This window comes from Apteryx mantelli, chromosome 33, assembly GCF_036417845.1.
Source record: "Apteryx mantelli isolate bAptMan1 chromosome 33, bAptMan1.hap1, whole genome shotgun sequence".
Classification (NCBI taxonomy): Eukaryota; Metazoa; Chordata; class Aves; order Apterygiformes; family Apterygidae; genus Apteryx; species Apteryx mantelli.
The window spans coordinates 3077309-3100545 of NC_090010.1; the positions used below are offsets into that span (position 1 = coordinate 3077309).

The following is a 23237-nucleotide window of genomic DNA, read 5'->3' on the forward strand; positions in this document are numbered from 1 at the left end:
GCGTGCGTGCGTGGGGCCGGTGGGGCAGCTGCGATCGATGGTGGGGTCGCCCTGCCCCGGGGCACGGGGACCTTGGCCCGGCCCCGCGGTGACGGCAGGGCCTGTCCCCTGCCAGCGCTGCCAGCCGGGCCCAGCAGCGCCGCCGCGCTGGGGTGACTGGGGCAGCTGGGCTGGCCCCGGGGCCTGTCCCTGCAGCGCGGCCCCGGCCCCAGGGCTCTGTCCCTACGGCCTGGCCCTGTCCCGGTCCCCAAAGACCTGTCCTCATCCCTGTGGCCCCAAGCTCGGATCAAGGCCCTGGCCCCACGGCCCTGGCCCCTAGACCCTCGCCCAGGGGCCTGCCCCAGCTGGGCGCCGCCATCTCCCCCTTCCCTCACTCTTTAGCCCCGCCTCCGCCTGGCCCCGCCCCCTCATGGTCCCGCCCACCCTCTTTACGTCATTTCTCGGAAGCCGGCGACTCGGCAGGAACACGGCTCAGCCGGCCATGGGGGCGTGGCCACGGCGCCGCTCTCCGCCATTGGCCGCTCAGAGCGGCGAGGGGGCGTGGCCTGCGCTCCGTTTCCTTCCCATCCCGGCAGTCCGGAGAGGCGCGGAGGGAGCCGAGGTGGGAGCGCAGCGCCGAGCACCGGGCGGGCCGGGGCTGGGGGGCACTTGGCGGCGGGGACCTACGGGGGGGGGGGTCTGTTAGGAGGGGGGGTCGGGGGGGCGCAAGGAGCCCTGTTTAGGGGGTACCTCTGGGGGGGGTGCAGGGAGGCCTTTGGGGGGGGCCCTGGGGGGTGCAGGGAGCCCTGCTTAGGAGGTGCCCCCGGGGGGGTGCAGGGAGGCCCTGCGGGGGGGGCTTTGGAGACCCTTGGGGGTGCCCCTGGGGGCTGCAGGGAGCCCCGTTTAGGGGGTGCAGGGTGGCCTTTGGGGGGGGGGTGCCCTGGGGCGCTCCCCTTGCTCCAGGGTGGGCTGGGCCCCCCCGAGGGTGCCCGTCCTGAGCCCTGTCCCAGCCCAACACTCTCCATCGCTCCGGCTTCCCCCCGGGCCAGGACGGGGGCTGCCGGCACCTGCACCGCCCCCCGGGCCCGGGGCATGGCCCGCGGCTGAGCCCGCCCGCGGAGCCGCCTCGCTCGGCCCCAGCATGGCCCAGTGGCAGGAGCTGCAGAGCCTGGCCAACGCCTCCCTGGAGCAAGTCCACCAGCTCTACAGCGGCTCGGCGCTGCCCATGGAGGTGCGCCAGTGCCTGGCGGCCTGGATCGAGGACCAGAACTGGTAACGGGGGGGCCGGGATCCCCGGGGAGCAGGGGGGGGCCGTGCCGGTCCCCGCTGACCCTGCGCGGCGCCGGCAGGCACCAGGCGGCCGAGCCGCTCTCCTCCCACGCCCGGATGCTCTTCCACTCCTTGCTGGCGCTGCTGGACGACCGGATGGGCAGCCCGGGGCTGGGCAATGAGGACTTCATGCTCAAGCACAATCTGCGCAAGGCCAGGCGCGACCTCCAAGTAGGCGGCGGGACTGGGCCGGGGGGTGCCGGGGGGGGCCGCGCGCCCCGCTGACCCCCCCAGCCTCGCCCGCAGGCCACCTTCGAGGAGGATCCAGAGAAATTCGCCAACGTGGTGGCCAACCTGCTGCAGGAGGAGCAGCAGATCCTGCGCCTGGCGTACGCGGGGCAGCAGGTAGGAGGGGGGCCGGCGGCCGCCCTGGGCGCCCCCCCCCGCAGGGCCAGCCAGAGCCCAAGGGCCCTGTGTCTCCGCAGGGGGGGGCGGCCCCGGCGCCCAGCGCACCCCCGCAGAGTGACCGGCAGCAGGAGATCCAGCGCCGGCTGGCCGACTTCCAGGCGGCCCTGCAGGTAACGGCCCCCGCCGGAACGGCACGGCACGGCGTGGCACGGCGTGGCACGACGTGGCCCCCTCACCTCCCGCTCTGCCCCCAGGACGCCGAACGCGCCTTCCGCCACCTGGAAGATGCACAGGACATGTTTGACTTCTGCTACAAGGTGCACTATCTCCCGGGTAAGGCCCGTTCGGGGTGCCCAAATCCTTCCTGCGACCCCCCCTAGGCTGGTCCTGCCCTGGAACATTTCTGGGGAGGGCCGGGGTGCTGAGACCCCCCCTCACCCCAATCCCCGCAGGCGAGAACAGGACCAGCGATCCCGAATACACCAAGCAGGTCCAAGGCCTCCAGGCCAAGTTGCAGAAGCTGGACCAGAGCCGGAGGGTGAGCGGGGCGCCGGGCTGGGCGGGGGGGCCGGGCCTGCCCTGCGCCCCCTGCTCAGGCTCGCCTCCCCCCCCCCCCCCCCCCCCCAGGACGTGCTGGCTCAGATGCAGCAGCTGCTGGGGCGCAGCGAGACCCTGCGGGATTTCCTGCAGCAGGAGCTGGGGGCCTGGCGGGAGCGGCAGCAGAGCGCCTGCCTGGGGGCCCCCGCCGACACCAGCCTGCTCCAGCTGGAGACCTGGTAGGGCCGGGCCGGGCCGGGGCCGGGGGCGCCGCGGAGGGCCCCCGCTGACCCCGCCGCGGCGCCCGCAGGTTCACGACGCTGGGCAAGGGGCTCTTCCAGCTGCTGCAGCTGCTGCGGGCGCTGGGGGACCTGCGGCACAAGGTGACCTACGAGAGGGACCCGCTGCAGGTGGAGCCGCCCCTCCTGGAGAAGCGGCTGCAGGAGCTGCTCACCTACCTGCTCCAGAGGTGGGGGTGAAACCCGGGCGGGGGGGCGCGCAGGGGTCTGGGGCGGCCCTGACCCCCCCCCCCCTCGCCCCCCGCTCGCCCCCAGCGCCTTCGTGGTGGAGCTCCAGCCCAGCATGCCCACCTCCAGCAAGCGCCCGCTGGTGCTGCGCACGGCCAGCAAGTTCTCCGTCCGCGCCCGCCTCCTCGTCCGCCTGCACGACCGCAACTGCCGCATGGAGGCCAAGATCCACATCGACAGGTCGGGCCCCCCCCCCCCGCACCCGGACGGGATTCCCCCGCCTCACCGCGGGGCCCCGGGGCCTGCTGACACCTTGTCGTCTCTTGCAGGGACCCCCCCAAGATCCGAGGGTGAGAGCCGAGCACCGGCCCCCACGAGCGTCCCGGCCCCCTGGGGGGGGGTCCTGGCCCCAGGGGGGGTCCCGGCCGCGGCGGCCCCCACCCTTGGCCTCTCTCTGCCCCGCAGTTTCCGCAAGTTCAACATCCTGACGTCGAACAGCAAAACCCTCGTGGCGGGCGACAGCCCCCAGAACGGGCTGGTCTGCGACTTCCAGCACCTGGTACGGGCCCCCCCGGACGCCTGGGCCCTCTGCGGGCAGGGGGCGCGGGGCTGAGCCCCCTCCCCAGGCCTGCGCTGACTCTCTCACGCCCCGCAGACGCTGAAGGAGCAGAAAGTCGGTGGGTCAGGCAAGGGCAGCAAAGGCCCCGGCGAGGTGGGTGCGGGGCCGCGGGGGGCGAGCGGCGCCCCGGGCCGCGGCCGGCGGCTCAGGGCGCCCGTCCCCGCAGGGTCCCCTGGCCGTGACGGAGGAGCTGCATCTCATCACCTTCACGCTGGCCTACGCCTACCACGGGCTGGAGCTGGAGCTGGAGGTGAGGGCCGGGGGGGCCGCGGGCCGAGGATCGCGGGGGGGCCCGGCCTGACGCCCCCTTCCTCCCGCAGACCTCCACGCTGCCCGTCATCATCATCTCCAACAACAACCAGCTCTCCAGCGCCTGGGCCTCCATCCTCTGGTTCAACATGCTCAGCGCCGACCCCAAGGCCAGTGACACACCAGCCTGCCCCCACGCTGTCCCCTTCCCCCCGGGCCTGGCCTGTCCCCTTCCCGTTGCCCCCTCCTGTTCCACCTCACCCTGGTCCTGGTGTCCCGAACCTGCATCCCTGGTCCATGCCCTGTCTCTGTCCTCATGTCTGTCCCTGGTCAGTCTGCTGTGCCCTGGCCCTGGTCCCAGTCCCCTGTCCCTGTCCCTGGTCAATGTCTCCCATGCCCTGTGCTTCCAGTCCCTGATCCATGCTCCTGCCCTGCCCCTGGCCCTGGTCCTGGTTCCCACCCTCTGCCCTCTCCCTGGTCCCAGTCCCTGGTCCCCATCCCCAGGCTATGGTCCTGCCCCAACCCTGTGCCTCATCCCTGGTCCTTGCTCCATCCCTTGTCCCTGTCCCCAGTGTGTGTCCCTGTCCCTAGTCCCTGCTGGGTGCCCCATCCCTGGTCCCCGTCCCCAGGCCGTGGTCCTGCTCCATCCCTGTGCCTCATCCCTGGTCCCCCTACCATCCCTGGTCCCCATCCCTGCCCCGTACCCTGGCCCCGGTGCCTGCCCCATGCCAGCCCCACGCTCACCCCATCTCCCCGCAGAACCAGCAGTTCTTCGTGACGCCCCCGCCGGCGCCCTGGCCCCAGCTGGCCGAGGTGCTGAGCTGGCAGTTCGAGAGCGTGGCCGAGCGGGGCCTCGACAAGGAGCACCTCCACATGCTGGCCGAGAAGCTCTTCGGTAAGGCCGGGGCGCGGAGCCCATCCCCGGGGCCTCCGAGCTCGCCCTGCCGAGGGCCCGGGGGGGCCGAGCTGCCTGGCTCACCCCGCTCTCGTCCCCAAGGCTCAAAACCGTCCCCGGAGAGCACCCTGGCCTGGCCCAAGTTCTCCAAGGTGAGTGGTGCCCGGCGGTGCTGGTGCCTGCCCCGTGCAACCCCGGCCCCGCGGCTCCCGCCCACTCGCCCTCTCCCGCAGGACAACGCCTCCGGCTTCTCCTTCTGGGCCTGGCTGGACGGGATCCTGGGGCTGCTCCAGGATCACCTCAAGCAGCTCTGGAAGGACGGGTAGGACTGGGGCTGGGGGTGTCCGGAGGAGCCTGGGGCCGGGGGGTGACGGTGCCTCCCCCTCCAGGCTCATCCTGGGCTTCGTGAGCCGGAAGCAAGAGAAGAAGCTGCTGAAGGGGAAGCGGACGGGGACATTTCTGATCCGCTTTAGCGAGAGCATCCTCGGGGGGGTCACCTGCACCTGGGTGGAGCATCCCGAGAGCGGTGAGCACCCACCCTGCCCCGGGGTGCCAGCCCCTCATCACGGCCTCGGGCCTGCCCCGGCCGCTCAGCCTGGCCCCATGGCATCCCCGCAGGACCCCCCGCTTTCCGGGCTGTGGTTCCCTACACCGCATCTGAGCTGGCTTCCCTGGCGCTGCCCGACATCATCCACGACTACCAGCTGCTGGCGGAGGAGAACATCCCCGAGAACCCGCTCCAGTTCCTGTACCCGGACAGGGACCGCGACGAGGCCTTCGGGCGCTACTACAGCCAGCGGCAGGCAGGTACAGCAGCGCACAGCACGGCCGCGCCGCGGGGCCGGCGGCTGCCCGGGCCCCCTCCGGACTCTCCCATCTGCCCCTAGGGAGCCTGAGGGAGAAGAAGGAATACCTGAACCAGCGCCTCATCCGCGTGTCCTCCAGGTGAGGCAGCCGGGCGCCTCCGTCCATCCCTCCGCGGGAACCCCGCTCACCGCGCCGCCTCGTGTCTCCGGGCCCTGGACCCTAACCCGGCCCCCGTCTCTCCCCGCAGGCAGACGAATGAGTCGTGGCAGGCGGAAGAGGAGCTGGTGGCTGCCACGCAGGACCTGGAGACACTGCAGCTGCAGCCCAGGGACCCAGGGCCACTGCAGACGATGCCCAGGGGTCCGGGGCCACTGCAGACGATGCCCGGCGGTCTGGGGGCCAGAGACCCGGAGCCGCTGGCGCTGCAGGTGGGATTGGGGGTCCCGGAGCTGCTGCAGCCAGGGCCCGGGGCCGTGGAGCCACAGCTGGTGCTGCAGCTGGTCCCTGAGGGCCAGGGGACGCTGCAGGTGGGCCCTGGGGGATTGGGGACGCTGCAGGTGATGCCTGGGGGCCTGGAGATGCTGCAGCCGGTGCCAGGGGTCCAAGGGATGCAGCAACTGGGACCTGGGGACCAAGTGACACTGCAGCCGGAGCCCAGGGCCGTGGAGCCACAGCTGGTGCTGCAGCTGGTCCCCGAGGGCCAGGGGACGCTGCAGGTGATGCCTGGGGGCTTGGAGATGCTGCAGCCAGTGCCGGGGGTCCAGGGGACGCAGCAAGTGGGACCACAGGGCCAAGGGACGCTGCAGCCAGGGTCCGGGACCCTGGAGCCTCCGCTGGCCTTGCAGCTGGTCCCTGAGGACCAGGGGACGTTGCAGGTGGAACACGGAGGCTTCGAGCTGCTGGAGCCGGTGCTGGGGGACCTGGAGACTCTGGAAACGGTGCCGGTGGACCTGGACATGCAGGAGTTCCTGCAGTCGCTGGTGGAGGGGCTGGATTCCGGCTCGGGGGCGCTGGAGACACTGGAGGCAGCGGAGCTGATGCCTGGCATGCTGGAGGCCGGGGTCGGCGGGCAGGAGAGGCTCAGCCCCAGGCCGGCCCGTGAGTGTCAGCAGCCCTGGGGGGGGCTGGGGGGGCCGCGGCCGGGCCCTGCTCAGCCCTGACCCGCCGCGTCCCGCAGGCAGCACCGCGCTTCTGGACCACCACGACCCGTTCCTGCCCCAGGCCGACGACGGGGCCCTGCCCGCCGCGAGCTCCTTCTTCGCTGAGGCCAACTTCCCCCCACTCCACATCGACCTCGATGACTTCCAGTAACCCCCCCCCCAGTGTAAATAAACCTTTTCTGCTCTAATGGCCCCCAGCGTTTTGTCCCCCCCATCCCACAGCACAGACGTCCCCATCTCCGTGTCCAGACCTTTATTAGAAATCCATAAATACGTGAGATAAATAGGGAGCGTGGCACATAAATAGCCCCTCGGGGCGGAGGGGGAATAAATAGACGGCGGAGGGGGGCCCGCGGCCGGCCTCAGCGGGTGCTGGCGCTGTGGGTGAAGACGCGGCTCATGACGGCGGTGAAGGACTGGAGCCGCTCGAGCGCTTGGTGCTGCAGCAGCGGCTGGGCCCAGACGGCACTGGGGGTCGGGGGGCGCCGGGGGGGGCGGCCGTGCTCCTGCTGCGGGTGAGAGCGGGTCAGGGGGCCCGAGGCCACGGATGATGGGCGCCGTGCTCCCGGCTGCTGCGGGGAAGAGGCGCCCCAGGGGCGCCCAGCTGGATGGCACAGCCCCCCCTCTCCCAGGCCCCCCCTGGCTCCCCCCTCACCTGGATGAGGCCCAGCAGCTTGTCCAGGGTGGTCTCCAGCAGGGGCAGGCGGTGGGCGTTGAAGATGTCCGAGTCCAGCAGGTCCCGGTAGTGCTGCAGCCCTTGCAGGATCCGCCGCAGGCACCGCTGGGGGGGAGCAGGGCGTGAGACCGGGCTGGTGGCGGGTGACCCTGAGCACCCTGGGACCCCCCAGCATCTCCCAGCACCCCGGGAGCATGGGGACCCCCCTGAGCACCGTGGGAGCACAGGGACCCCTGGGAGCATCCCAGGAGCACGGGGACCCCCCCATGCACATCCTCCCTGCGCACCCCATCCCGTTATCCTCCGAGTCCCCCGGGCACATCCCCCTGCTTAGCCCCCCCGGAGCTCAGGCACCTCCCGGCACATCACCCCAGGGACCCCCCCCAGGGCCCACCAGTCACGTCCGTCTCCCCCAGACACCTCCGGGCCCCCCAGTACCGTGTTGTTGGTGTCCAGCGTGGAGGGGTCGCAGGCGTCACTGCAGCGGATCCGGGGGGGCCAGTCCTCCTCGGGGGCCTCCTCGTCCAGACGCATCTCCTCCTGGCGGTGGGGCTTGGTGGGGGGCTGCCGGCGCCCGGACCCCCAGCACCCCCGGAATCCCCGGCACCCCCTGACCCCCAGCATCCCTGATCCCTCGGCCACCCAGCGCCCCTGGATCCCCCAGCACCCCTGGATCCCCCAGCATCCCCGGGTCCCCCAGGCACCCCTGGACTCTGGGATCCCCCGAGTCCCCCGGCACCCCCGAGACCCTCCCGGCACCCCCGGATCCCGGACACAGCGGTGCCCCCCAAGCTCCCAGCGCCCCCGGTCTCCCAGATCTCCCCGGCACCCCCGGATCCTGGATCCAGCGGTGCCCCCCAGCGCCCCCGGTCCCCCTCGGTCTCCCGGATCTCCCCGGCTCCCCCCGAGCCTCCGGCCCCCGACACCCTCACCCCCCCGGCCTCCCTCCCTCGCCCCCTCCCTGCCCGCCGCCGCTGAGCCCCGGCGCGCTCATCGCCGCCGCCGCACTCACCAGGACGCGGTGCGGCGCCTCGCGGTCCCCCAGGAGCCGCGACAGCTCCCGGGAGAGGCTCCTGCAGGCGGCCCAGTCGGTGCGGGGCAGCCGCGGGGCCGGCACCGGCGCCGGGAGCAGCAGCGCCAGGAGGCAGAGGCAGAGGCGCGGGGCCATGGCGAGCGGTGCCGCCACCGGCGCCGCCACCGGGCTCTTATGGGCCGGCGGCAGGTGGGGAATCCCCGGGGCAGGTGGCACCCGCCCCCCCGTTACTGCGAAATCGCCGCCTCCCCCGAAAGCAGAACCGATACCGGGCCGGGGTCCCCGGGCTGCGCCCCGCCGAGCCCGGCCCTGGCCCCGGCCCCGCGCCGGGAGAGGCAGGAAAACCCGGGGCAGTTCCTGGTAGCTCCGCGCCCGCCGGCGGCACCGCCACCGGCAGGGATCCCGGCGGACCCGGGGCGTGCGGGACCCCCCCCCCCGGTCCCGGGACCCCCCGGCGGACCCCGGGACCCCCCGGGCGTGCGGGACCCCCCCGGTCCCGGGACCCCCCCCCCCCAGTCCCGGCAGACCCCGGCGCCGGCCGCACCTGCGGCTCCAACCCGCTTCTCCCTCTCGGCGGGCGCGGAGGGAGCCCGGGTGTCCGGCCGGGGAGGGGAGCGGGCGGGACGGTGCGGAGCGGAGCGGGGCTCCCCCCCATGCCCCCCCCGGGAAATCTCCGGGGGCGGCCCCGGCGCGGCGGCTCGCGGCTCCCCGGGGCCGCTGTGTCACGGCGGGGCTTCCCCGGCTGCTCCGGTACCCCCGGCCCGGCCCGGCCCGGCCCCCCGCACTGCTGCCCCGCGCCGCACCGTGCTGCCCGCGGCTCCGCAATCGCGGCGGCCCCGACGGGGCGGCTCCGGCGCTTCCCGGTCCCCGCCCGGCGGGGCTGCCCCCGGCCTTCCCCGGGCCACCGGCACCCCCGGCCCCGCGGGCACCCCCGGCCCCGCCTCGGCGCCCCGGGGGCCGCCCCGGGGGGCAGCGCTGGGGTCTGGCCCCACTGCGGGCTGCTGCCCCCGCGGCCCCGGGCTGCTGCCTGGTCCTGCCCAGGGCACCGTGTCCCGGGTGCGGGTTTCGGGGGTCCAGGAGGGGAGGACTTGGGGGGCGGGAGAGGCTGGACTGGGGGGTCCCATGGGAGGCCGGTATATGGGGCCTGAGGAGGGGGGGAGGCTGGGATGTGGGTCCCATGGGAGGCCAGTGCATGGAGCCTGGGGAGGCCAGGACGGAGGCCGGGGACAGCCAGGACATGGGTCTTGCAGGGAGGCTGTGACAGAGGTTGGGGACAGCTGGGACATGGGTCCCATGGGGAGGTCGGGATGTGGGTCCCACGGGGAGGCTGGAATGCAAGTCACAGGGGAGGCCAGTGCCGGTCGCAGGTGAACCTGCGGCGGGTGCTTCAGGTGCCGCAGGACTCTCCTGCCTGGACTTTCCTGACACCATCACCCTGGGGATTCCCTCTTTCCCATGCCAGGGCCCGGAGGCGCCCAGGAACAGGCCGTGTGCCTGCAGCTCCTAGCCCACAGAGCCGGCAGGGTGGGCTGTGGCCTCTGGCTGCGGGCAAAGGGCCATCACTGGCCCACCCGTGGGGCACCACCGTGGGGCAGGGGGCCACTCGGGGCAGTGGGAGCCGCCCAAGGAGTTTCCAGCCTGCACTGGAGTTTTCCATGAAGTCAAGAGCGGGGCCGCCGCGATGAGCGTGCTGGGGCCCGGCATCCCACTGGACAGGCCGTGCCGTGGGCCCCGCAGCTGCAGTCCGGGGGGGGGGGGGGGCTGCGTGGGGTGTGAGGGGGTCCGTGGGGTGCTGAGGGGCGTTTGGGGGCGAAGGGCTGTGGGAGGGGTGCTGGGGGGGGGGGTGTCCGCGGGGTGGGCGTGGGGAGGCCTGAGGGGTGTTTTGGGGGGGGGCTGCGAGGCTTGGGGGGTTCTGCAGGGTGTTGTGGGGCTTGGGGAACTGTGGGGTTGGGGGGATGTTCGTGGCTCTGGGGGCTTTGGGGGTGTTTGGGGGACTGCGGGGTGTTTGAGGGGCCTGTGGGATTGGGGGGCTCTGTGAAGTTTGGAAATGGGTTTGGGGGGGGGGGGGGGGCTGCAGCTCGTCCCCGAGCGGCCGCGACGTTCCAGGGCCCAGGCGCTGCCCGCGGTGGGGAAGCGCCGCCCCGAGCGGGCCCGGGGCCCCGCGCTGCCCCATCGCCGCCGGCGCGGGCTCGGCGCGGGCTCGGCGCGGCCCGTCCGCCCCGACACGCCCCCGGCAGAGTCAATTTCGGCCTTTTTGACCCCTCCGCCGTACCGTCCCGCACGCTCCCCGCCGCGCCCCCTCGTTCTGCTTATTCCCGCCTCCCTCCCTCGCTGATTGGCCCGCGCCGCCGGTTCGGCACTGCTATTGGCCCGCCAGCCCTGAGGAAGGGTCGGCCGCCAGGCGGGAGCACGGGAGGCCGCGGTTGCCATAGCGACGGGGGGAGGGGCGGCAGCGGCGGCCCCGGCCCGGCCCGGCCCGGCCCGGCCGCGTGGTGGGAAGGGCCCGGGACACCGCCCCGGCGCGGGGCGCCGCGCCCGGGGGCTGCTCGGTAACGGGGCCCGAGGGGCGCGGGCAGAGCGCTGTGGGCCCCCGGGGGCGCGGGGCGTTGTGGGTAACGGCCGCCGCCGCGGCGGGGCGTGGGTGGGGGGCAGCAGGCCCCCCCGGGGGCCGCGGGGCATTGTGGGTAACGGCCGCCGCCGCCGCGGAGGGCTCTGGGTAACGCGCTCCCCCGCGGCGGCTGCGGCGCCGCGACGGGACCCGGGGCATCTCGTCCCCTGGAGCGGGGCCGGCAGCCTCGGCGGGGCCGTGCGGCCCCCAGTGCCGTGTGGCGGGGCCGGCCCGTGCCGCTGCCGCTGCTCCTTCCCGGGCTGGCCCGGCGGCGGCGGCGGGCCCTGCCCTTGGCCCCGTGCGGAGGCTCGTGCCTGGCCCCGCTGGAGCTGCCCGAGCCCCCGCGGCCTCCGGCCTCTGAGCAGACGCTGTTGTGCGATCCGGTGCCGGCCCGGGGCCTGCGGAGATGCTGGGTGTGGACCTGCCGGGGCGTGGGGAGGGGGGCTGCGTGGGGCGGGGGGCTCTGCGGGGCAGCGGGGCGCTGGGGGTCCCCGCGCAGCGCCGGCAGATGCGCCCGGGCTGACGTCAGCGCGCGAGCAGGGCTGCCCTCAGGGTCCTTCCCCCGGCGGTTCGCTGCCGTGACGGAGCACTGAGTGTGTCCTGGGGAAGGGACTTTACGACGTCCGCTGCATGTGTGGGTTTAATACTGTCTTTGTCCACGGCTGGGAGAGATGTACCTTACCCTCACTGGAGATTCCAGCAGCTTTTTCCATTGCTTGTAGTCACAGCGTTTGTATATAAATTTCTAAGAATTGGGGGGCCCTGGTGTTTCTGACTGACCTACTTAGTTCCCTTTCTGTTTTAAAGGGAGACGTTGGTTTTCACCATGAATTTTGAAGGTCTCGACCCCTCCCTTGCTGAGTATGCTCCCACGCTCCACCCTGCACTGGACCCCGCCCTGGACCCCCACCTCAACCCCAGCTTGCTGCAGAACGTCGAGCTGGATCCCGAGGGGGTGCCTTTAGAGGGCATCGCGGTGCCAGAGTCGGTGCACATCATGGAGGGCATGTACAGCGAGCTGCACACTGCCGTCTCTGAAGTGGGCGTGCCTGTCTCTGTCTCCCATTTCGACTTGCATGAAGAAATGCTGTGGGTTGGGAATCACGGGGTAGGTGTCTCTGAGCTGGCTCGGGAAACGGGGAAGGGAGGGTCGTTGCGTAGCTTCTTGGTTGTCTGTGCAGATACTGCAGCCCAACACCTGCTTGCTCTGACCAGCTGGGGGCAAGCTGGCTTTGAACAGAGAATGGCTCTGCTCAGGACAGAGCTGGAGCTGGAGAGTCGTGTTCAGAAACTGGGAGTTGTGCTCTTTTAATGCAGAGTTTTTGGGTAGAGGTGGTTGATACGTAGCTGTTTAGGAGCATGGGAAGCACTTGGACGTATTTGGCTACAAAAGACCCTGTAGGTGTTTCCTGAGTAGCTTTGCTGTCCTGAGCTCTTGGGCTAGTAGAGCTTTTTGTTCTTTTCTCATATCCATATGTATTTGCCTAAAAAGGAAAAGTCTGAATAATTTACTACTGTTCTGGGGTTTGTAACAGCAGGGTTTGTAACAGAGGAAGCCCCTTCCATAAGCTGGTTGAAGCAGTAAGGTAGCTGATAACCTGTCTTGAAGGGTAGGAGCCTGGGAGCTAGAGCAGCTCGGTGTGGCATTTGTGTCACATTCAAGTATAGCCAAAGTGAGCGTTGCTGCACGTTGTCAAGTCTGTCCCGGTCTGATTTTTAGGGCCATGCCACCTCATTCTTCGGTCCAACGCTGGAGCGGTATTCCTCCTTCCAAGTGAACAGTAGCGATGACATCCGCCAGATCCAGAGCCTGGAGAACGGCGTCCTTTTCCTGACCAAAACCAACCTGAAGTATATGTCACGAGGGGGCCTCATCATCTTTGACTACCTGTGAGTGCTTTGCTCTGGCAGCAGGTGGGTCATGCTGGCCCTGTGCTGGGGGAGAGGGGGCAGTCACAGCTCGTCGTCCTGTTTGCCCATGGGTAGAGATGGTCCCGGTCCCCCTGCCTGCAGTATGAAAGCTAGATCTGGGAGGAGGATGAGGGCAGACTTTCAGCCCCGTTCCCTGACGCATCCCCGAGCTGAGCAGGAGCATGAGGCCTGTCCTTTTCCCTCTCCTGCAGCATGGATGAGTCTGAGGACATGCACAGTCTCCTGCTCACGGACACCAGCACTCTGCTCGTTGGCGGGCTGCAGAACCACGTGATTGAGATAGACCTCAACACTGTCCAGGAGACGCAGAAGGTATGGCCAGTCTTGGGATTGCTTCTGGCTCTGCTCCCTGGCTTGAGGGCTGCATCCTGCAGGATGGAGAGTCCTCTCCACTTCTGGAGTGTCAGTGGGAGGCGCGGGTCAGGCCTGGCTTCGTGTGACAGAACAGGCTGGGGAGGGTGCTTCGTTCTGGTGCTCTGCCCCACTCACCCTGCTGTTCTGCATCTTTCCCAGTACACCGTGGAGGTACCCGGCATCACCATCATGCGGCAGTCAAACCGCTTCTTCTTCTGCGGACACACCTCAGGGAAGGTAACGCCAGCCCCAGCCTACCTGGCAGCCCTGCTGATGTTCCGCTTCTCTCTGGGATACCCTGAAGTTGATGTCTGGCTTTTCCCAGAGCCTCAGTGGCTCCCAAGCCACCGGCAGCTGCCTGTGTGGTACCCAGCACCCCCACCTTGCCTTCCCAGGTCTCCTTGCGGGATCTACGCACGTTTGTGGTGGAGCATGAATTTGATGCATACTCAGGCAGCTTGTCTGACTTTGATGTCCATGGCAACCTGCTGGTGACCTGTGGCTTCTCCAGCCGGATGAATGGCTTGGCCTGCGACCGCTTCCTTAAGGTGTACGACCTGCGCATGATGCGGGCCACCACCCCGCTGCAGGTCCACATCGACCCCTTCTTCCTCCGCTTCATCCCCACCTACACCTCGCGCCTGGCCATCATCTCCCAGACAGGTGGGTGAAGCTGCGTTCCCCAGCCCAGCTGGGCTCTGCTCTTCCAGTGAGAGTTGGGTGACAGTCTCAGCACCCTCCAGGCTCATGTTCAAATCCCAGTGGGATATTATTGGCCGAGCACTTTCGATCTGGTTCAGCTGGTTCAAATGGCTCTGTAAGTGAGAGGTGCACTTGGATTACTACGTTTGCTGCTGACCCGCCTTTGCACTCCCTGGTGCCATGTCGCTCTGCCCTTCTCTCTCGCACAGGTCAGTGCCAGTTCTGTGAGCCCACGGGCCTCGCCAACCCCGCTGACATCTTCCATGTGAACACGGTTGGGCCGCTGATCATGACCTTCGATGTGTCGGCCAGCAAGCAGGCCCTGGCGTTCGGCGACTCGGAGGGTTGTGTCCACCTCTGGGCTGACTCCCCTGAGGTCACCTTCAACACCTACTCCCGGGAGACTGATTTTGCCTTGCCCTGCATTGTCGACACGCTGCCCCACTTGGACTGGAACCAGGACCTTGTGCCACTCTCGCTCATCCCTGTGCCACTGACCAGCGAGACGCTGCTGTCAGACTGGCCAGCTGCCAACTCTGCCCCTGCACCCCGGTAATTTGCCAGTCTCTTCCTGTGAAAGCCAGTGTGAGAGAGCTGGCCCCAGCACGGACTCTCTCCTTCTCTGGCTCTTGGGGACAGCTGGGCACCCTGGTGATGCAGGGTTGGGGGCAGAAGAGAGCTCTGGTGATGAGCAGCAGCTGGGGAACTGCTGCAGCTCCCACATCTCGCGGCTGGCATAGCCCTCCCTGGTCATGTGTCCTGCGAAATGTTCCCTGCTGCGTAGCCTGACCGCTGAGGTGTGGTGACTGGACAGGTCTGAAGACAGCAGAGTATGGTCAAACCTCCGTGTTTATGGTGGGGAGATACTGGTTAGATCCTGGTTACATTCTGTGTATCTGAAAACTGTTTTCTTTTTCCTTTGACTGAGCTCTATCCTAAATACTCCTGAGCTAAGCAGTGCTGCCATGTTCTGACCCGGCCCAGGTATTGTGTTATAGCAGAGAGGGAACACTGAGGTCCTGGGTGGAATGACTGAATGGGAGCAACCCTCCTGTCCCACTGGTGGGTCCCTGAGCAAATCCAGCACGTGTCTATGCAGCAAGGCCTTTGGTTAAATAATGCTGCCCAACAGAGCAGCCTCCAAGTCATGGTGTATTTTGTAGGCGTGCCCCTCCAGTAGATCCTGAGATTTTGCGCACTATGAAGAAAGTGGGGTTCATCGGCTATGCCCCAAACCCACGGACCAAGCTCCGCAACCAGGTACCTGCTCTCAGGAGGGTGTTGAGCATCTTGAGGTTGGCTCTGCAGGGCGTAGTGTATCTCTGTCAGTAGCAGAGTGTCACACTGCCTCTGGGACTTGCACCTACATGGCTGCAGTTCAGGGAAGGATGAAGCTCTTGCTATGTGCTGAATGATCTCAAAGCTTTCTGCAGGACTCCAAACGGGGTAGGAGGTGAAGCTCACTGGCCTGGGATATCGCAGGAGGCAGATGTGTGGTTTGGACTTAACTGCTTTTCTTCAGCAGTGTCACTGGGTGAACCAGCCTTTGGGAAGCGTTGGAGTCCCCCTCTCAGGCTAGGAGCGAAGTTCTATTGATAACTTGCTCTCTGCTAGGAAAAGGTTTGAGCAGTCCAGTTCAGAGATTTATGGCATGTCCCTCACCCTTGGGAAAAACACTGGTGTGTTTCGTCCTTGCCCGCAGCGCTGCTGTAGTTTCCCACAGCGATAAGTCCCTTGTAAGAAGGAAGGTGTGGAGGCCTCGCGCAGGTTAAGGGAGGGCCCCACTCCTTTCTGGTTTATTCCTTTGCTCATTTGAGGAGACAGGAAAGCCCAGGAGCTGCTTGTTTCAGTACTTGGTGCTTCATGTAGACTCTGCCTCAAGGTTCAGCTTTTCTTCCCTTCTCTTCCCCCTTGCAGATCCCCTATCGGTTAAAAGAGCTGGACAATGAGTTTGACAGCTTCAACCAAGTCCCTGAGTCCCCAATTGGACGGGAAGAGGAGCCACACCTCTACATGGTGGCCAAGAAGTACAGGAAGGTAGCCTTCCCCAGGGCCGCCCTGGGGCAGAGGGAGGAGAGGAGGCCGGCTGTGAGTCCTCAAGCCAGGCTTAGCTGGGGCAGAAATCCCACAGGACCCACGTGGGCCCAAGCTTCTGCTCACCTCTCTGTGAGGAGCACCTGTATGTTTGATGCACTGTGTTTCTGCTCAGGTCACAATCAAATACTCCAAGTTGGGGCTGGAAGATTTTGACTTTAAACATTACAACAAGACGTTGTTTGCAGGCCTGGAGCCCCATATCCCCAACGCCTACTGCAACTGCATGATCCAGGTGGGAGACATCCCAGCTCTGCCCCAGACTGCCGCAGCCCCCTAGAACCTCCCCTGACTGCTCCGTCTCTGCTAGGTGCTGTATTTCTTGGAGCCGGTCCGCTGCCTGGTCCAAAATCACCTGTGCCAGAAGGAGTTCTGCTTGGGCTGTGAGCTGGGCTTGCTTTTCCACATGCTGGACCTGTCGAGAGGAGACCCCTGCCAGGTTGGTGGTGAGCTGAGGTGGTGATTGTGAAGCTGGCAGGCGAGCAGGTCAGAGAAATTCCTCCTCAGTGAAGCAGGGGCAGGGTGGGGCCAGGCCTCAGGAGATGGCATCAGACAGTTTGGAAACTCCTGTCATTTGACGTCTGTGACACGCCACCCTTGCCCCATCCGCAGGGAAGCAACTTCTTGCGGGCTTTCCGCACAATCCCAGAGGCTTCTGCTCTGGGGCTGATCCTTGCTGACTCGGATGAGGCCACAGGGAAGGTGAACCTGGGGCGGTTGATTCAGAGCTGGAACCGTTTCATCCTCACTCAACTGCACCAGGAAACCCAGGAGCAGGAGGCGCCGCAGGCCTATCGGGGAGCTGGCAGCAGGTGAGTACGAGGAGTACCTGAACCAGGGAGGGGGTCTGGCTCCCAAAGGCCTCATCCATCCCTCAGGAGAGAGCTTTCTTGCTGCCCACATCTGCCCTAAGGGCTGCCCTGGAACACACTGAGCTGCAGGCTGCCCCTATGGCAGGATTTGACTCCTGTGCTGAGAGACTGCTGAACCTCTGTCCCTCCTAGGCCTAGTCCTTCTTCTTGGCTGGGGTAGGGGCTGCGCAGGAGGCACTGGTTCTGGAAGCCCAATGGTTGGTTCCCCAAGAGCTGCTGGAATTTGGGTGCTGGCCCTGCAGGGCACCTGTGCAGCCAGGGATGTGCAGGACCCAATACTCAGCCCACCCTACCATCCGTCCAGCCCTGCTCCACAGGGATTGCCAGGACGCTGCTAACCCACACGCTCTCTTTCTGCAGCAGCTTTGGGACCTCGGGGGACTCAGTTATCGGGCAGCTGTTCAGCTGCGAGATGGAGAACTGCAGCATGTGTCGCTGCGGCAAGGAAACTGTCCGTGTGTCCTCCACACTGCTCTTCACTCTCTCCTACCCTGAGAGCACTGGTAATGCGCAGGGTCGGGGAGGCAGGCAGGGCAGGGCCTGGCGTGTTTAACTGCTGCGTTTCTCTTGGGGCAGAGAGACTGAGTGGGGGTTGTTATCTGTATGGATGAGCCGCATTTGTCCAGGTGACGGGTGCCTGCAGTGAGGAGTTTCTGCAGTTGTCTGGCCTGGGCTGTGGCAGAGCCAGCAGCTGAGGCCTGGTTGTGGGTTTCCAGCCAGCTGAGCTTTTGGCTACAGGAAGGCAGATTTGGGGGTTGACCTTCTCCCTGGTGGTTGTGAGGAAAACCCCAGAGGTTTGGCTGAGCTTAATTGGTAAAGATCTGTGTGTTGGAAGGTGACGTTATTCTCTTTTCTCCCTTTAGAGAAGCCAGTGAAAGATTATGAGTTTGCCCAAATTTTAAAGCGAAGCATCTGCTTGGAGCAAAGCACACAGGCCTGGTGTGAGAACTGTGAGAAGTACCAGCCCACGGTGAGCCTGGGAGGAGGATGCAAATACATCACACATCGTGGGCTGCAGAGGGGCTGTGGGAGAAGGGTGTGAGCACCCCGTGCTGCAGGCTGAGTGGGGCAGTTTCTCCATTAGTCAGTGGGGAACCTCCTGAGCAGATGCCGGAGATTCGGTTCCTAGCCTGGACTGTGAGCCGGCATGGTGTGGGGTATTCCCTGGGCTGCCAGGGCTGTGCAAGGGCTGGAACACAGCTTGCAGGTCATGCAGATCCCGTCTAAATCCCCCTGGGGTAGAGGAGCACGTGGAAACTCCCTTGGGAGCTGAGTGCACCTGTTCTGACATAGTCCCTGCAGTCCTGGAGAGGCAAGAACCTGCTCCCAGCCCTAGTGTCTGTTACAGTAGCCCAGCTATCAGACACCCTAGCCAGGCAGTGGGGAAGAACCTCTACAGGCAAAGATGTTGGCAGAGGGAACGGGTGGCACATGCCAAATCCAGTTTGGAGCCTCTCCAAGGTTCTTGGTGTCACCCTGCTTCCATCTCCTGTTCTCTCTGCAGGTCCAGACCCGGAATATCCGCTGTCTGCCAGATGTCCTGGTCATTAACTGTGAGGTGAACAGCTCCAAGGAGGCAGATTTCTGGAAGACACAGGCTGAGGTGGGGGAGACGCTTTAGGGCAGAAGCAGGCTTGTTCCTGGGCACACAGGGTTTGCTGCGTGCCCCGCTCTGCGGAGGTGTTCTCACTTTGATCTCGCTGTCTGTAGCAGTCTCTTGCTCTCTACTCAAGCCTCACTGTACTCTGTTTGCAGAGGACATGTTGGTATTTGGTCATGCTTGTAGCATGAGCTGTGCATTTGGAGTTGGAAAAGACAAGATCTCCTGCCACGATAAAGCTGACAGGACTCCAGTAGACTCACTCTGTCATTTCCCCAGTTCCCCAGGACCTAGGAACAACGAGATGGTGCCCACTTCCCAGAACACAGAGCCTGGCAGAGAGCTGGTGGACGGTTGGGTTTCTCTTGCTGTCTGTCTCCCTGTCACTGACTTTAAAGTCCCTGTCTTTCCCCCACTGCTGGTCTGGGCTGTCACCTACATGTTCACAAGCACAGACTCTCAGTCCGTGCTGACGCTTGCCTGTGTTTCGTTGCCAGTATGCCTTTCAGAGAGCCCTGATGAAGAGAGGAGGCTTTGAGATCTCCAGAGGCAAAGAAATCTCTCTTGGAGAATGGTAGGTAACTGTTCTTTGGATGGCAACTCTAGCTTGACACTGAGATCTGGGTTGTTCCTCCTGGCCTTGGAGAACTCGGAGCTGTTTCTCAACTGATAATGACTTTATCTGCCCTTCTGTAGCCCCTTGTGGGCTCTAAACTGGAACAGTCATTGCTGCCCTGAGACTGTGACCCTCTTTGGGTGCCAACAGGGTGCTCTGCACAGCATCCCATTTGGAGACCATTATGATGCATTTTTGAGCCCTCAGCCCTCATTCCCTTTCCCTTTTCTGACTGACAAAAGGTCCAGGACTGTGTATCTACCCTTTGACTGACATTAATTGATACCTTTTCCCAGGCCCTTCTCTTGGCAGCTGGGGAGAAGTGGTGCAGCTCTGGCTCACCCCATCTGTTCTGCAGAATGTTTAAGAACAGGCTGATTGATGTGTGGTTTGGGCAGTTCAGATGCTGCCCAGGAGAGGTTGGCATGGAAAATCACCCGTGATTCCTTCCAACATGGTCTTCTGTGATTCTCCGGGCAGGAAGGAGCTGGGGAACCCTGACATGGGGCATTCATATTCTTCTGTGGAGGAACTGAAGAACATTTGGATCCCCCATGCCATCAAAATGAGGCTGACCAAGAACAAGGAGCTGGACATCTGCAACTGGAGTGAAAACGATGAGGTAAAGGCTGCTGAGATCCCTCAAGGGCCACGTGGTCACAGGCACAAGGGGCTGTAGAAGCAGAACTGTTTCAGCACCGCGTTCTGCTGGTTGCGTGTGGGCGAGAGAGAAAGAGAGGCCCTCTCTGAGGCAGCTCATGTGAGCCCTGTGTCTCCAGCATGGCCAGCCAGGAAACCTTCAGGCTTGTGGTGACAACTGCATGTCCAGGCTCTGGGGTTTGAGTTTGAGGCCTGGAAGCTGCCTCTGGGCATCTCTGTCAGGCAGGGCTCAGACGTTTCCTCTGGGGCTGGTTCCTTCCTGCAGCTGAGCCCTTCCGATGACCCTGACTCAGTGTACATCTACGATCTAATGGCCACCGTCGTTCATATCCTGGATTCCCGCACAGGGGGCAGCCTGGTGGGGCACATCAAAGTGGGGGAGACCTACCACCAAAGGAAAGAGGTGAGCAGCCCTGCAGGACTAGCACGCTCGAGCCCAAAGCCCCATTCCTGCAGGCTCCTTAGGAGCAGCCCTGCCCCTAGGGAGTCCTGCCTTGCCAGGGTGTCCTTGCCCAGCACTCACTCAAGATCAGATAGTTTACCTGACCCATTCCTGGGTCTCCTAGTAAACTGTTGAATTTAAGTGATTTATTAGATATGCCAGGCAGCACTTGGCCGGGAAGCCAAGTGCCTCTCATGCAGCTTACAGAGGGGAATGGGCTAAAGAAGTGCTCTTCCCACACTTCCTCAGGCCAGTTCCTCCTGGGTCATGGGTGTGTTGCCAGCGTGTCCCTGTGCTTCCAGGTCAGGGCTGGGACCTCATCTCCCTTCCAGAGGAAAGGGGGACCGGTCTGGGCAGTTCCCTCTGAGCTGGTGGAGATGCCCAAGGCAGGAATTCCCGGAGTGCTCAGTGTGTCAGGGCTGTGTCCCTGTCTCTGTTATCTGTTACATCTCTGTGGAGTTTCGGGTAGGAGTTTGGCAAAGACTCTGCCCGTCCACCCTCACAGCGCTTCATTTACACATCGCCACCACTCAGGCCAGCAGGGATTTCCCCACCGTGTCCCAGGAAGGGCGGGAGTTCCCACATGGCATCGTCACCCCCCCCTTTCCCTGGTAACAGGGTAGCGGAGTCATTGCATTTGGCTGGGGGGGCCCCTAATTCGGAGTGTCTGTGCCTTCCCCCCCCCCCAGGGAGTCACACACCAGCAGTGGTACCTCTTCAACGACTTCCTCATTGAGCCTGTGGATAAGGTAAGGGCCCTGGTGCGGGTGCTGCGCTAGGGGCTACGCTCCGAGGCCAGGGCAGTGTCACTTGCTCTGTCACCATGTTTGGGGGGGGCTGTTGGCACGTAGGGCTGAGTGGGGCCCTGCCCTGACTATATGTCGAGGTGAGACCACGGAGGCAGGGACCCTGTGGAGGGAGGGTTTTTGCTGCGTGGGGAAGCACCCAGCCCTGGGCTGGGCTCCTCCCTGCCCCTGCACTGTCCCTCCCTCCCTGCAGTGTGAGGCGGTGCAGTTTGACATGAGCTGGAAGGTGCCAGCTATCCTGTACTACGCCCGAAGGAACCTCAACTCCAAGTACAACCTCGTCAGTGAGTGTCTGGGGTGGAAGGGGCTGCGCGGCCAGTGAATCTAGCTCCCAGCTGACCTCCCTTCCCCTCTTCCTGCAGTCAAGAACCCAATCGAAGCCAGCGTGCTGCTGGCCGAGGCCTCGCTGGCTCGCAAGCAGCGCAAGTGCCATGCCACCTTCATCCCCCTCATGTTGAGCGAGATGCCGCAGGCGGGTGACCTGGTGGGGCTGGACGCCGAGTTCGTCACGCTGAATGAGGTCAGGCCTCCCCTGCAGGCGGGTGCTAGGGGAGCAGGGCAGCCCTTCTGGGTGCGCCTGGACTCCACACTGCCTCCGAGAGCTCGCAGTCACTGAGCTCTCCTCTCGCCTGTCACAGGAGGAGGCTGAGCTCCGCAGTGACGGGACCAAGTCCACTATCAAGCCCAGCCAGATGTCGGTGGCCAGGATCACGTGTGTGCGTGGGCAGGGCCCTAACGAGGGTGTCCCCTTCATTGATGACTACATCTCCACCCAGGAGCAGGTACTGGGCCCCTGCCTGGCCCTGCTCAGCTCCCTGCCCAGGAGGGAGGACACAGTCCCACTGTGCCTCCTGCTCGATGGAGGGGCTCCTTCTCAGGAAACGGAGAATAATGTCTGCACCCTCCCCTGGCTGGCCTGGCTGTTGGGCAGGGGAAGCTGGAGGGGACAAGCCCCAGCGGCTGCCCCTCGGCCTTCCCAGTATGTGACCGTGGGCCCTGTTCTCCATAGGTGGTGGATTACCTGACCCAGTACTCAGGGATCAAGCCGGGAGACCTGGATGCCAAGATCTCCTCCAAGCACCTCACCACTCTCAAATCCACCTATCTGAAACTGCGCTTCCTCATTGACGTGGGAGTCAAGTTTGTGGGCCACGGGCTGCAGAAGGACTTCCGCGTCATCAACCTCATGGTGACAACACCAAGTCCCCATCCCCAAACCAGGGCACGGTGTGCCTGGGGGGGGAGGGGGGGAGACCTGCGGCATCTTGGGCAGGGGCACGGATCCTGGGCTGCTCTGTGGGTTGTGTTGGTAAATCAGGTCGGTCCCCACCTGCCTTTGTGGTGTTTCCTGGTGCAGTGCACCTTGGCTACCAGCGCAAAGTGCGAGTTCCCCCCAGGTAGAGTCCAGGGGGTACTGGCAGCTTGGGCCTTGCCCTACCGCGGCAGGACCGTACGCATGCTCGGATGTGGGCCACATCCAGAGCGAGCCCTGGCAGCAGGATGCTCTCTGCTTTCCAGGTGCCCAAGGACCAGGTGATTGACACCGTGTACCTGTTCCACATCCCAAGGAAGAGGATGATTTCCCTGCGCTTCCTCGCCTGGTACTTCCTGGGTTAGTGGCTGATTCCTCCGTACCTCCAGGGAGGTGCCAGGGCGGGCAGGACTGGGGCCGTGGCTGCACTGAGGGCATTAACACCCGCTGCAGCTCTGCCATGGGGGGCAGATCTCCACCTCGACCCCGTAAGGCCCCCGAGAGCCCTCGCACCACCCCGCCAGGGCAAGCCCTGCGCCTGCCCTCCCTGACCGGGACGCTCTCCCCAGACTTGAAGATTCAGGGCGAGACCCATGACAGCATCGAGGACGCGCGCACGGCGCTGCAGCTCTATCGCAAGTACCTGGAGCTGAGCCAGAACAGCAGTGAGCCCGATGACTTCCGCAAGGTGCTGAAGGCCCTCTACGAGAAGGGCCGCAAGCTGGACTGGAAGGTGCCGGAGCCGGACAGCCAGAGCAGCCCCAAGCGTAAGGCATGGCGGGGCACACCGCCCTGCTCCCTCTGGCCCTGCGGCGCGGCCCGGCCCGGCCCGGCCCGGCCCCCCTCACGCTGTGCTTTGTTTCCGGCAGATGCGACGGTTTACCCGCCGGTGCTGGCGCTGTGAGCGGGGCCGGCAGCAGCCCGGCCCCGCACCGGGACCCCGCCGCCGGTGCAGACCCCGGGGCGGCACGAGGGCGCTGCGGGGCGAAGGGAGACACACTCCTAACTGGAACCAGCACCGGGGCCTAGGCTGCCCCAGCCTCTGCCTGAACTTCCCCGGGCCGCCCCCCCTGCCCGGCGGGGCCGTTACCGGGGCAGGACGCCCCCGGGGCCCCGGCACGAGGCGGCCCTGCGGCACGGCACGGCCCGGCACCGGGCACGGTCATAAAGCAGCCAGGCAGCCTCGGACCCCTGCGCCGC

At 65.7% G+C, this 23237-nt stretch overlaps 3 protein-coding genes across 6 annotated transcripts; 2 read left to right on the forward strand and 1 right to left on the reverse strand.

The window, feature by feature from the left end:
• Positions 1 to 551: 551 nt before the first annotated feature.
• On the forward strand, positions 552 to 6578 carry STAT2 (signal transducer and activator of transcription 2). Of its 2 annotated transcripts, XM_067314015.1 has the most exons (24): positions 552 to 601; positions 1029 to 1251; positions 1329 to 1479; positions 1555 to 1653; positions 1734 to 1826; positions 1911 to 1989; positions 2109 to 2194; positions 2284 to 2432; positions 2504 to 2662; positions 2748 to 2900; positions 2990 to 3010; positions 3126 to 3219; positions 3316 to 3372; positions 3446 to 3529; positions 3600 to 3698; positions 4288 to 4423; positions 4526 to 4575; positions 4657 to 4745; positions 4813 to 4949; positions 5042 to 5230; positions 5311 to 5368; positions 5478 to 5658; positions 6106 to 6328; positions 6408 to 6578. In XM_067314015.1, the coding sequence occupies exons 2-24, from the start codon at positions 1121 to 1123 to the stop codon at positions 6539 to 6541; spliced, it is 2652 nt and encodes an 883-aa protein (XP_067170116.1). In that variant the 5' UTR covers positions 552 to 601; positions 1029 to 1120; the 3' UTR covers positions 6542 to 6578. The 2 variants fall into 2 exon arrangements, with proteins under 2 accessions (XP_067170116.1, XP_067170115.1); XM_067314014.1 differs by having other exon boundaries at positions 5478 to 6328.
• Positions 6579 to 6628: 50 nt separating this feature from the next.
• On the reverse strand, positions 6629 to 8490 carry IL23A (interleukin 23 subunit alpha). Its single transcript, XM_067314016.1, has 4 exons — positions 8079 to 8490; positions 7505 to 7606; positions 7046 to 7171; positions 6629 to 6899 (listed from the first exon to the last, which is right to left on the reverse strand). The coding sequence occupies exons 1-4, from the start codon at positions 8232 to 8234 to the stop codon at positions 6753 to 6755; spliced, it is 531 nt and encodes a 176-aa protein (XP_067170117.1). The 5' UTR covers positions 8235 to 8490; the 3' UTR covers positions 6629 to 6752.
• A 2080-nt stretch (positions 8491 to 10570) lies between these two features.
• On the forward strand, positions 10571 to 23225 carry PAN2 (poly(A) specific ribonuclease subunit PAN2). 3 transcript variants are annotated; one of them, XM_067314171.1, is made up of 26 exons: positions 10571 to 10648; positions 11515 to 11815; positions 12428 to 12597; positions 12831 to 12951; positions 13153 to 13230; positions 13389 to 13656; positions 13905 to 14247; positions 14859 to 14955; positions 15613 to 15732; positions 15905 to 16024; positions 16100 to 16228; positions 16402 to 16601; positions 17022 to 17164; positions 17525 to 17631; positions 18166 to 18264; positions 18759 to 18835; positions 19358 to 19499; positions 19803 to 19940; positions 20669 to 20728; positions 20979 to 21069; positions 21148 to 21305; positions 21424 to 21567; positions 21795 to 21974; positions 22304 to 22397; positions 22607 to 22804; positions 22907 to 23225. In XM_067314171.1, exons 2-26 carry the CDS (start codon positions 11534 to 11536, stop codon positions 22939 to 22941), a joined length of 3594 nt encoding a protein of 1197 aa, XP_067170272.1. In that variant the 5' UTR covers positions 10571 to 10648; positions 11515 to 11533; the 3' UTR covers positions 22942 to 23225. The 3 variants fall into 3 exon arrangements, with proteins under 3 accessions (XP_067170272.1, XP_067170274.1, XP_067170273.1); XM_067314173.1 differs by having other exon boundaries at positions 17025 to 17164; XM_067314172.1 differs by lacking the exon at positions 10571 to 10648 and adding an exon at positions 10945 to 11120.
• Positions 23226 to 23237: the final 12 nt, after the last annotated feature.